Source organism: Saccoglossus kowalevskii, chromosome 17, assembly GCF_978046115.1.
Source record: "Saccoglossus kowalevskii chromosome 17, keSacKowa6.1, whole genome shotgun sequence".
Lineage (NCBI taxonomy): Eukaryota > Metazoa > Hemichordata > Enteropneusta > Harrimaniidae > Saccoglossus > Saccoglossus kowalevskii.
This window is the reverse complement of record NC_140657.1, coordinates 2,449,726-2,463,484: the sequence shown is the minus strand read 5'-3', so window position 1 is coordinate 2,463,484 and position 13,759 is coordinate 2,449,726. Positions and strand designations below refer to the sequence as shown.

Below are 13,759 nucleotides of genomic sequence, written 5' to 3'. Positions count from 1 at the left end.
AGAATATAAGTGCATTCAGTAAATGGAAGCATTAAATATCGCTTTCTTTCAACTGCTGCATATAACTATTTTTTCAATAGACCTAGCATCGCATGTGAACCAACCATTGGTGCATGTAACAAAAAAATCAATGAAACAGAGTGAGAAGTGGTTTCCTCAACTGCTTTGTCGGAAATCTAGTGCTTTCCTGTCAAAGTATTTATATTGAGGCCGATATACTGAACATGTAGTATTTGTGTTGTGCTGATACAATGGGCCAATCAAGTACGTTCAAACGAGTAAAGTGCATGACATTTGTAAAAATGTATCTAATCAAAAAAAAAATTCTAGTGCGCTTTATTAAACGACCATTATTTATGTTTCTGTAGTTTATACATGTACATGCCAATGAATATAGGTCACTGTCTATTATATGAGAACTAGTATTATCCAGTTTTCAAATTCAATTCCACTTTATTGAATTCCAATACTTCTACTGAAATATGCATAATTAGGTATAATTATATTAATAAGTACAGTTGACATTGCAATATAAAGTGGTTTAAGGTCATTTCATTTATACATGTATCTAGCAACTAGGGATAGCACTTTATTTTGTAATATTTAAATATCAAAATTGTTAAATTTAGACACAAATCATCATTATTCTGTTTTATACCATTTCACTTATACATGTATCTAGCAACTAGGGATAGCACTTTATTTTGTAATATTTAAATATCAAAATTGTTAAATTTAGACACAAATCATCATTATTCTGTTTTATACTGTAACAGGGTCTGAAGTATATTTATAAATTTTTAACGGATTTAACAACAACATAATAAAACTTACAATTGATGCTTGTTTCTGGTTGAAATTTGTTTTTATATTATACCTTGGCTGAATTTGAATCCTCAGTTACATTTCTAGCAATCCATAATTTATTCTGTCATCATTTGAATTCCCTATACATTGTACATTTTGTAATAACAGAATTATCCTTCATTTTTTAAAATTTAATTTATTGCTATCATTACATTTCTGGAGACTTCAAATAAAATATTCAAAAATTTTACCTTTTCAAAGGCTTGAAATTTTTTTGTTTCAACTATTTTGATCAAAACCTGTAGGCAAAGGAAAACAAAGACAAACATTGAAAATTGTGTAAAATTGGAGCAGCAAATATTAAAAGGACTAACCTTTTCACCACCAGTTCCCTTTTTTCATCACAACTTCAAAAAATAGTATGAAGACTGGGACAAAAATAGCCTATTTTTTTGAGTAAAAACTAAAAATTGTGTTGGATTCATTTCAGAAATATTGAAGAATATAAAAAACAAAATGCAGTAAAATTTGGGGTTGAGAAAAGTCTGGTGGTGAAAAGGGGAGATTAAATTCAAGTTTGTCATACTTTCATTGTTATAGGTTCAGTTATCATAATTCAGTGAAAGAAAATGAAAATTTAGGATGATTTTTCAAGATACATTTTTTACACTGGTTTCTATTGCAGGATTATTTCTTCATAATTCAAAATTCAGCTTGTTGTCATTTTGCATCATAAACAATTACAGGTTTCCCATAATGCATTGCATGTGCAGTAATATGCTCAGTAGAGCAAAATTTGGCCCAAACTGCCTTAAATAAACAAATTCTGATCTAGCTGAACAGATGTAGGTGCACTATTTGAAACATGTCAAAATCCTATATTATATAAACCTAACTATATCAGTCTAGTCAGGGTATTTCAGTGAGTGCCTACAATCATGCAGCTGTATCATAACTGTCAGTGCTCAAAATTTGGTAGCCGGATAAAAATCTTTTATTCTGGTGACCACACGGAACACACAAAAACAACATGAGGGGAACATTTTATTGTTCTGTTTTGATTTTTGTTTGGAATGATTTTTTATTTAAAGAAAAAGTCAAGTCACGCCAAACAACAAAATGCTTCCTGAAGAAAGAGCTAAACAAATCACTTTTCATTCTCTAGATATTCAACTTTTCATCAGTATTATGTAGTCCGCCATCTTGATTCTCTAGCAAAGCATTGTGGGTAACAGAAACAAAGCTATGTTAATCCTCCTGAGACTAGCCCAATGATGTGTTACTTGACAGCATACAAAATTCAGACTGTTTGTAATTATACATTGCTGTATATATTATTGTATTTCAGGAATTAATAACATGTGCCTGGTCATCTAAAGATAAACATAAACTTGCACCAAACATAGTAGCCTTCACAAGACGATTCAACCATGTAAGTATTTTGTTGATTTTTCAAATTTTGTGTAATCACTGTACATTGTATTTAACACAAGGATATATGCATAAAGCCTATATCAATCACGATATGGTGTATACACTGTGGTGCTTTAATGTGATCTGTTGAAATCAACACTTGGTACTAACGTATGGATAAACTGCCAATTATAAAAACTACACTTTCTAGAGTTGACTCAATAACTTCACATCATCCCCACATCATTCCTGCCAATTGTGGATTTCTTTCTGAATATATGGCTATCCAATAATTGCACAGAATACAATTCATTATTGCCGGTATACCATATTTACTATATTTGATGTGCATTCAATAATTGTACAGAATACAATTCACTATTTCCGGTATACCATATTTACTATATTTGATGTGCATTCAATAATTGTACAGAATACAATTCACTATTTCCGGTATACCATATTTACTATATTTGATGTGCATTCAATAATTGCACAGAATACAATTCACTATTACCGGTATACCATATTTACTATATTTGATGTGCATTCAATAATTGCACAGAATACAATTCACTATTACTGGTATACCATATTTACTATATTTGAAGTGCATTCAATAATTGCACAGAATACAATTCACTATTACCGGTATACCATATTTACTATATTTGATGTGCATTCAATAATTGCACAGAATACAATTCACTATTACCGGTATACCATATTTACTATATTTGATGTGCATTCAATAATTATACAGAATACAATTCACTATTTCCGGTATACCATATTTACTATATTTGATGTGCATTCAATAATTGCACAGAATACAATTCACTATTACCGGTATACCATATTTACTATATTTGAAGTGCATTCAATAATTGCACAGAATACAATTCACTATTACCGGTATACCATATTTACTATATTTGAAGTGTATTCAATAATTGCACAGAATACAATTCACTATTACCGGTATACCATATTTACTACATTTGAAGTTTATTCAATAATTGCACAGAATACAATTCACTATTACCGGTATACCATATTTACTACATTTGAAGTGTATTCAATAATTGCACAGAATACAATTCACTATTACCGGTATACCATATTTACTATATTTGAAGTGCATTTGCTTTAAAGGTGTATGTGAATTGTATCGGCTCCATTGGAATTGCAACCACTTAGAACATTATCTTATTGGCTTTTTCCTGTTCGAACTATTTTCATCATCAAGTTTCTATAAAAAATTTGTGAACCATGTTATTGATGTCAGTAGAGCAAGTATGGTACATTGTACATGTGAAGCTATTTAAGGTAGAATGCTACACAAACTAAAAATATACATGTGTAGTCATTTCTTTATTTTTACATATTGATACTTCCTGTTACAAGGATGATGAAAATAAAATAAAAATATAGGGTACTCAGTTCAGAGAAAATCAATCAATAAAATACAGTGAAAATAGCATATTTTGTCAGTTTTAGGCATTTTAACATTGTTTCCTATGATAAATAGTGAATGTCTTTACAATGTACGGTTTTGATGTCCAGAATTATTAAAAAAAAAATGAAAATATTTTTTTGTGTATTTTTAAGTAGGAGATGTGTTTTCATTATGGTCTATGGAAACTAAATGCCTATTATGCATATTCTTTTACCATTTTTCTCAAAAAACAGATCTATAGTGAACCAAAGAATTCACATAATGTTGACTAGTTATTGACTTAATAATTGCTTACAGTTTTGATGCTAAATATTCTCACTGTTATATTCACTAAAATCTGCACATAAGTAAAAAAAAAACTTGCAAGTAACATTCTACCCTAACAGTCATGTATAGATTCAGACATGATTATGCTTTGAGCAATACTCTCTATAAAAAGACCGATTACTGAGCCCTTGTGTTTATTTTCAGAAGCATTAAGTGAAATGAAATGACTTGTTACTGCACAGCCTATTGTAGTGTGAATGAGATAGCTATGTGAATAGCATATGAAATGAGACAATGTAGCAGTCGTCTAATCATTGATGTGACTCGTAAAATATAAAACGATGACTGTAGTAGTAGATTTCATTGTACATCCGTCCTCCCATTCTTTTATTTATACATTCGTTCGTTTGTTCATTCAATTACTTGATTCATTTTCCTGTCAGACACACATTTTTGACAGGATTTATTCATATAAAGCACAAAGAATACACCATAGATGTTATATTTATGCATATTGAATAGTTTCACCTTTCCAGTCAAGGCACTATCTTCTTGGACAAGTACTGCTATGTAGTAAAAGGTGCCCTCTAGTGACATGTACTGGCTATGATGTGAAGGCGCCCTCTAGTGACAAGCAAAGCTTTGATATACATGTCAAGGCTGTTAATAGAATTGTTTGATTTGTAGGGCAATACATTATGTTTTTGCCAACAAATTTGTTGCTATAAGCATGGAAGGTACTAACGGAAGAAGCCACGACGCCTCTCAAGTGGCCACTTAAGCCTCTTAACTGGCTTATTTCCTTTTGTTTCAACCCAAGTTAATCCTGATAAGGACATTGTCTAGCTCATCTTTGATGTCCATGATAGTTTGCGATTGTTTACACAAGTAACGAGTTAGCGGAATATGATATAACCTCGCCGATTTTTAAATGTGACCATAAAATATATGCGCATTATGAAACTATGGTCATCACACATGCGCACTTGGTTGGTTTAGGTGTGAAAGGTCAAAATACGTATTTCACATCCGGAAATTCAACAGATGAACGTTTGACTTCACAGATTTCACATGTATTAATTATTAGCAACTGTAACAAGAACAAGATTTTGAGTGTCTACAACAAAAATTCCTAAGGACTCCTAAAAAATATTATCACAGAGAAAGTGTCTATGCATTCCCTTCTTTTGATACTATCTTTTCTGGTGGTGTTCGCCGATGCCCGGTGGTCGAAAATTTCAATAGTTTCGGGCGTCAAACCCACGCAATGACAATGGTTCCATTGAATAATGCAGTCGTTATTATCACATGCAATCATTGATTAAGTCTCATCACTGTTACAAATACAAAAGGATTCACGATAGTTCATCAGTTCTTCTCCAATCGATGTTATATCTGCTAATTTTTCATTAAAGTTCACCAAGATCTCTGGAAACAACAGCATTCAAACTAGACGCCATTTTCAGCATTTTACATGCGAGGTTCGTCTATCGCTTCCGAACATGCTCGGAATATTACCGAATGCTTGAGACTAGCGTAACCCATTGTACGAAGGTGTTAAGAGCTAACAGAACCAATGTTTGTGAACAAACATTGACAAACGATCATGGGGCAAAGCTAAAACAATAGCGTCGTGACTCCTTTCGTTAGTACCTTCCATGCTATAAGTGACATAGCTTTTGACTCCTTTCTAGGTCACCTCAAACTCTAGAGGGCGGTATTTTCTGGAAAACTGTATTAAACACACAATTAACTGAATTATTATTTTGTTATATTTACAGGTCAGTTTTTGGGTCGTCAGAGAAGTTCTCACAGCACAGACATTGAAAATTCGTGCAGAAGTTTTAGGACATTTTGTAAAAATTGCTAAAAGATTATTTGAGTTGAATAACTACCATGCACTAATGTCGGTTGTATCTGCATTGCAAAGTGCTCCAGTATTTCGACTTATGCGGACATGGAATGTAAGTATTCTCCTAATTTCTTCTCTCTTCATTCAGGTTTTAAAAAGGACATGCCTGTGTTTTATGAACCTCTATGAAATGTATTGCATTTGTTTCATTTAGAAAACACATTTCTAACAGGTGCTCATATAACAATAAAGAAAATTGCATTTATTGTACATTGAGTTGTTAAAATCTGACTTATTTTGGCCATATACATACTACAACAACTTTAGCCTCCTCTAAAAATTCAACCATCTAATTGTTTGGCATATTCTTATACAGTAGCTGACAAATTGACCATGTTCTTCATGATGTAGTATTGTTTCAATTTTTTGTGAATTGGGATCTGTGCCAAAAATAATATTGAAATGATACCTACTCACATGGTGGATATTTGTACATGTTACTCTTCAACGTTCTGTTGTTCACACCAGTAAATATTCCCTGTTTGATTATAGTTTTATTTTATTTTTGACTCCCGTGTGCGAAGCACAAAAAGGGAGTCTTTGTAGTTAGTGTGTCTGTATGTGTGTGTGTGTGTGTGTATGTGTGTCCGACTGTTCCACTGCTATCTCAAGAACCATACATCGGTTTTTGATGAAACTTGGTACATAGATGCTCTGGACCAATGCGCAGATTTGATTCGGCTTTGGTAAAAGTCCATGCATATTAATTACCTAATTTGCATGATAATTAGGTGATTTTTAGCTGTTCTATGACTGTTCCACTGACATCTAAAGAACCAATTATTGGATTTTGATGAAACTTGGCACACAGATGCTCTGAACTATGTTTTGGGTAAAAATCTGTGCATTATTAATTACCTAATTTGCATAATGATTAAACAATTTTCGACTTTTCCACTGAAATCTCAAGTACTAATCATCACATTTCAATAAAACTTAGATTTCATAGGACATAGGACACACAGATGCTTCAAACTAATGCGCAGTTTGGGGTAAAAATCTGTGCAATATTAATTACCTAATTTGCATAATGATTAATCAATTGTTGGCTTTTCCACTGATATCTCAAGTACTAATCATCACATTTCAATAAAACTTAGTACATAGATGTCATAGGACACTGCACAAACCTGATAGTTTTTAGGGTAATATCAGTATATATTAATTAGCTAATTTGCATAATTAATTAATTTTCAGCTTTTGATATTTCAAGTAGTAATCATCACATTTCAATGACACTTGGTACATAGATGTCATAAGACACTGCACAGACCTGATAGTTTTTAGGGTAATATGAGTACATATTAATTACCTAATTTGCATAATTAATTAATTTTCAGCTTTTGATAATTTCAAGTAGTAATCATCACATTTCAATGACACTTGGTACATAGATGTCATAGAACACTGCACAGACCTGATAGTTGTTAGGGTAATACGAGTACATATTAATTACCTAATTAGCATAATTAATTAATTTTCAGCTTTTGATATTTCAAGTACTAATCATCACATTTCAATGAAATTTGATACATGGATGTCATTGGACACTGCACAGACCTGATAGTTTTTAGGGAAATATCAGTATATATTAATTAGCTAATTTGCATAATTAATTAATTTTCAGCTTTTGATATTCCAAGTAGTAATCATCACATTTCAATGACACTTGGTACATAGATGTCATAGGACACTGCACAGACCTGATAGTTTTTAGGGTAATATCAGTATATATTAATTAGCTAATTTGCATCATTAATTAATTTTCAGCTTTTGATATTTCAAGTAGTAATCATCATATTTCAATGAGACTTGCTACATAGATCTTCTAGGATTATGCAAACACCTGATTACGGTAGATTTAATTGGATATTAATTACCTAATTTGCATAATGTTCCACTGATATATAAAGAACCACAAATTGGATTTTAATGAAACTTTTAAAGAGAACTATGAAGAAACCCAATTAGTTTTTGGTAAATATTTATGCTTATTAATCACCTAATTAACATAATTAATTAACACTGATATCTCAATTACTGATCATCACATTTGAATAAAATTTGGTACATAAATGCTCTAGGACAATTGACAGGCCTCATTAATTTTGATTTTCATTGAATATCACTCAAATTGGAAGGCACATTTATTGTTCGAGTTACTGTTCCTATTAAGTTAAGCCATGGAGCAAAAAAGAAAATGTGGTTAAGCTGAATACCATGCTTCATGTGGAATGTATAGACCGTGATGTCTGCGTTAACTACTGGATGCACAGTGGAAACTACTGGGGCAACGCCACGCTAATCGGCATCTCCTGCCTGGTAAAAAAAAACATGTGGGACGGGGTGCAGGGTTTTGAGCCGTCGTAGATGTTTTCGAAACGAAAATTAGCGAATAGGTTTTGTTTCGAGCCACTTAAAATGTCCTGTGTGTAATTTTGGTTGGTACTCATCGCGTGCGACGTGCCCCAGATAGTGTCAATTTATACGCAGTAACAAATGAGACGCGTTGGGGATTACTTTGAATTTTATGTACCGAGAAGTCTGCCGTAAATTATTATTTGTTATGGTACTGAGCTGTACAATGGTTGTAATTTTACCATGTCGATTTTCGGGATATACAAACCAATCAAAAGGACTCTAAAGATTGTGATGCCTTCCTTATTAATATACGTAACTGAAAATAAATAAATATAATATTTATTGACACACATACTGATAATAAGATAGTGGTTTGAATTTTAGATATTTAGATTGTGATTGTTTGTCAGAAATTTACATAGTTGTTCTTGCTACTTTACGTTTTCCGTGTTAACTAAATTTCTAAAATATTTTTAAATGCCCTATAAGTTTATTTTGGGCATTTATTTGTTTACTATTTTCGTTGCATTTCATTTTCCCCAATGTTTTATGAATTATTTCAGTTTTCTTTTTAATGTTTCAATTTTGTGTAGACTTTTTATGCATATTTTTAAGTAGGCTTATTGTAGGTATATGATGTCTATGTGTGTAGATGACTACTGGTGGCTCCTTATTTAATAGATTATTCATAATTTGTTTATCATTTTTAAATATTCCCGAATATTACATCATGATCCCTATTCCTTCAGCACACGGGAGTTCTTTCTAAGCTTTCTTTGATTCTTCTCTAGCTTTTACATAAAAAAGAAAGGCAAACATTTGAAAAATTATGTGAACTTATGTCAGAAGATAATAATAGGGAACGATTACGGGAACATATGAACACTGTGAAGCTTCCATGCATACCTTACCTTGGTAAGTATTACAAATAGATATCAAAATACAAGTTACCGGTACAACAGATGGTTTGATCTAAATACCTCGTTTCATATTGTGCTATGTTACCTTGTTCTCACAGTAACAGTTTTGTTATAATTTATTTTTTCTCTTAATGTCATACGTTTAGCATTAAAATACTGTGTTACGTTTATAACTGAGGTGTTTTTAGCCAAAAGATTATATTTGAATAATTCAGGATACAGTGAAAATAATTGTTGGTTTGTGTGTACATTTCTTAGAGTTGTGCTTCTGATTAAACAAGTTTGGCATGCTTGGTGAGAATAACAGAGTAAATATATCGCCATGTTGAAGGCTTTGCCATTGAAGATCAACTTGCTCTCAGTTAGATTTGATGGAAATTACACAAGCCAATAGAAACCAGTACCATAAAGATTACCTCGCAATGTACATTACGCTTTATATCTGGATACAATATCACTTAAAGCAAAATGCATGCACATGTACACCAGTTATGTGCTTCCCACAATTTCATAGTACAATCCCAGAGATTGATGGAGGTTTTATATCCATTTTTTACTTTTTGTCATTTCACTTTTTTACACCAACAGTGAGCATCTTTTAAAAACAATAAGAATGAGGTCTGCTTACACTTGAACTTCACCAGTACCGTATTTATCCGGGTATAAGCCCAGGGTCCTGAACATGGAAAATTGCCAAAAAGAAGGGGTGGGTGTTTGCCAGGAGATCCCCGGCAAAAAAATACGAAAATTCGCGAAAATTGACAACACGCAGATCGAACTGTGGCAGGGAATAGAACGGCAAATGAAAACATGCAACGGAAATATATGAACAATATGCAACACTAGAAGTAAAACAAAAATAATGTATCGCTTATAATGTGACAAAATAACCAGAAATAATAAAAATCGACAGTGAGGAATCATTTGAATTAGGATTTTCCCACCGACAAACACGCCCAATACGCGTGAACTCAAAACATATTACGAATCAACCATCATACAAGATCAATAATATCTTACAAATTTACACAGTAAAAATTATAAAAATTCATAGCTATTTGAAAAACTTCTCAGATCTTTATTTGTACGTTTATTGCTATCTTCGTCAAACTCAAAACCCTCAATATCCAAGTCGGCGTCACTGTAGCCGTCGAACAAAATCCCTACAACTCATTCCTGAAGTTCGTCGATATCGTCCCACACAATTTAGACTTAGCACTTTTAATCCACGGATTTCGCAGCCTGTCAGCTTGGCACTTTTCATTCATGTCTAATCATAATAAAGAGACAAGAAAATGGGGTCGCTCTGCTGCGATGGCACACGATGCTTTTGTTCTTTGACCTTTATGCATCTGCTTTACTGATTGGCTAAGAATGACATCACTAACTAGTATTTCATCATAAAGGTCAAATCGTGACATTGCTTTCTTATCAGACTCGACGCTTATCAATCACGGTGAAAGTTATCATTCAGCAAGTTCCAGCGGTTGGAATGTCTCACTACAATGTATATGGATATCGCGGTGGACTTGAAATAGGAAGTTTTTTTTATCCAACGACAGAAGAATACTCTTCATGACAGAAATGCAATAGCAGTGATGAAAGATGGTAAAAAAGTTGGCTGTCTTTGGCGTGACATTGCAAAATTGCTGGCCCCAGTTATGGATTTGCAAGCTGCTACAAAATATTTTATAAAGCCAAAATAATGTGATTTCAACCACTCTCCCATGTACGGGTTGCTACAATCATGGAAGGTACCTTCCATGCTACAATATTGCAACATTGGTTTCATTGTCGACGACGCTAAAGCCGAATGAGTGCGACACTTGCTTACCGGCTCTCCTTATACGATTTGCTTGAATCGTTTCTAAGGAAGCACAAACCAAACGGCCCACCTTTTTAGGGCCACGACATATTTCAAAAAGAGAACTACTGTTTCTGTTTTAATATCTATTTTTATTGAATTGCTGACTGTTATGATTGTGAAAAAAATCAGCGGTGAATGCGCTGCCCTGAAGGCAGCAAGCTGTCACGGCTATTTTGCGTTCACCCCTTGTTTTACGCAATTAACAATTTTTATAAGTATCACGACAGACTTCAAGAAAGTCAACTGTTAATACAACCACAGTCAACAAATAGAAAATAGTTTTTTTTTTATTTTTTGTGTAGAAAAAGACCACCTGGGCGTGTGCCCGGATATGACTCAAATTCTTTATTGTGTCAAAAGTGGGGGGTGGGCGTTTGCCCAGGCATGGGCTCTTACCCGGATAAGTACGGTACTATTATTTTAAAAGTTCAAATTTCATCCAATGTAAAAATGAAACTTATCATTGTTTTTGTTTTCTTTGCAGGCATGTATTTACAAGATTTAATTTACATTGATGTAGCACATCCACATTCAGGTGGTCTAGAAAGTGAACAAAGGTCGTTACAGGTAAACACTGTTGTTAACCGTCCATGTGTTTAAGGGAAACGCACATGAATGTGTTTACAAGGAACATGTATATTTGCAAAAACCTGTGCATGTTTACAGACTAGTCAATAGAAAACTAGAAATGCTAGAAAGTGCTCCTATGGGAAGAATATTTAATTGTTCTTGAATTAATTGAGTATTAATTATTATTGATGTGATTAATAAATATGCAAATCAGCTAATTAATGGGGATTCAACAATTCAAATGCAGTTTTAGACAAAATTGTAAACAGTTGAGAAAATTCAGAAGGCGTGTTCTGACGTTGGTTAATTATTATGCAAATTACCTAATTAGTATAAGTAAATTTGTGAAAAAGCTTTCAATCTACCCAATGGTTCTTGAGATACTGATAGAACAAGATTTAACACACACATTCATACAGTCATCAGAATGACATAAGCTCCCATTTGTGGACATGGAAGGTATAAATGACAAAACCATGTTCAAGACATTTTTTTGTGATGATTTTCTAAGTCAAATTTCTAGACTTCACAACAGTATATATTGAAATTGAGGGAGGGGCATCAATATTTTTATATTCAAAAGAGTTCTTGTCCTAGTAGCATCTTTATCTCAAAATTTGCTATTTCTGTTTTTACAGATGAACAATATTTTTAGAATAATTGCTGAATTCCAGCAGTCATCTTATGAGCATTTATCAACGTTAAGTCATGTACAGAATTACCTCAAGTCAGTCAGGTACATAGAGGAATTACAGAAATTTGTGGAAGAAGACAATTACAAGTAAGTTGGGAAAGGTCTTGTGTGGATTTATACATGGTTTTATGTTTAGTAACTGGGTCAGCGTATGAATACACAAAGTTTGGTTAAGTAACTGGGTTGATGTAAGAATGAGTTACAGTGTTGGTGTATGAATACGTAATTGTACATAAACTCAAGTGCAAGTTCTTCTTATTGAGTTATGAATGTCAATCTGCCTAACATGTCTCAATATGCTTTTTGCATGATTCCTAAATGTCACACATTCTGGCACTTTCTGATGATATTGTCTCATAACAGGAATCATTTATAACACACTATACTTTTTTGAACTCTGCTCTCAATTATTTTGAAAAATAATCAAGAATTTCTCAATGATAGTGAATTTCCAAAAAGTACCAGGATGTGTGACCTTTGGAGTTATGCATTAGTACCAGGATGTGTGACCTTTAGGAGTTGTGTATGTGGCCTTTTCGGAAAAGTTACTCAAATGGTTGCCTTTGCCTCATGTTATGTAATTCACAAATTTGTGAATGCTTGTTTTTTTAACTTTATAGATCATGCAATTGAAAGAGGTTTTGAATTTTTTTTTTGTATTTCTTTCTAGTTTATCTTTGAAAATAGAACCAGCAGACACTGCCAATGATTTTAATAGGTCAAAAGATGACCTTTCAGGTTGGTATGATTTCAATTGCAATAATAATTGCTGCCATGTTCTGTAGAGGGCGCTCTATATTGAAAATTATTTTCACTATAAAGTCGTACACATCCCTATCATTTCTATCTTCATCTAAATAATACTTGTATTTGCTTTATAAATTGATATGATATTTAATTTAGCTTACTCCACCTTCCTTATCTGTTAATACATGTACCTGTAGCTCTGCCAGGCTCACCAAGCTGTACAAGTAGGCCCGTTCCAACCACACCCTCAACGCCAAAATTTGTTCCCGGTCACAGAAAGTCGCGTAGTCTTGGAACTAAGTAAGTATATCAAGGTTTGAAATGTATGGCGATCCCACAGGTCATTGTCCTTGGAAACTCTGCCTGATTGCCCTCACAAATGGTCATATGTTTCATTCAGGTTTTTTCAGAAATGTTGACTTCAACAATAATCATGTGTTGTTTTAAATGGTTCTCTGGACAAGTATGTGTTGTTTGGCTGTAGTAACCACTATATGCAGCATTGACAGATTGTGAAAATAGCATAAAGGCTTAGCAATGCTGTGTTATTTGCAAGAATGTACTGGCCCAGATATCTTGTGAATTCCATGATGACAAAATGAGTGGATGATGTCTCTAACGTGTTGTTGGGCTAATTACAACATGAGTGTCTTATTCAGTGGTGGTTATCACCAACCATTGACAGTTGTCTATGTTGATGTGCATTAAATGGTGTTTCAGTTTTATATCTGTTATGTGTAGT

At 33.1% G+C, this 13,759-nt stretch overlaps 1 protein-coding gene across 4 annotated transcripts in view; it reads left to right on the top strand.

Moving 5' to 3' along the window:
• LOC100378287 (ras-specific guanine nucleotide-releasing factor RalGPS1-like) overlaps positions 1-13,759 on the top strand; it is an 87,384-nt gene that overhangs the window by 60,819 nt on the left and 12,806 nt on the right. For all 4 annotated transcript variants that reach the window (XM_085492507.1, XM_085492505.1, XM_085492504.1 and 1 more), the window contains 7 exons: positions 2,156-2,239; positions 5,728-5,910; positions 9,011-9,134; positions 11,491-11,573; positions 12,215-12,357; positions 12,941-13,008; positions 13,215-13,317. In XM_085492507.1, the coding sequence (XP_085348633.1) occupies positions 2,156-2,239; positions 5,728-5,910; positions 9,011-9,134; positions 11,491-11,573; positions 12,215-12,357; positions 12,941-13,008; positions 13,215-13,317 (788 nt within the window). The remainder of the gene's footprint in view (positions 1-2,155; positions 2,240-5,727; positions 5,911-9,010; positions 9,135-11,490; positions 11,574-12,214; positions 12,358-12,940; positions 13,009-13,214; positions 13,318-13,759) is intronic.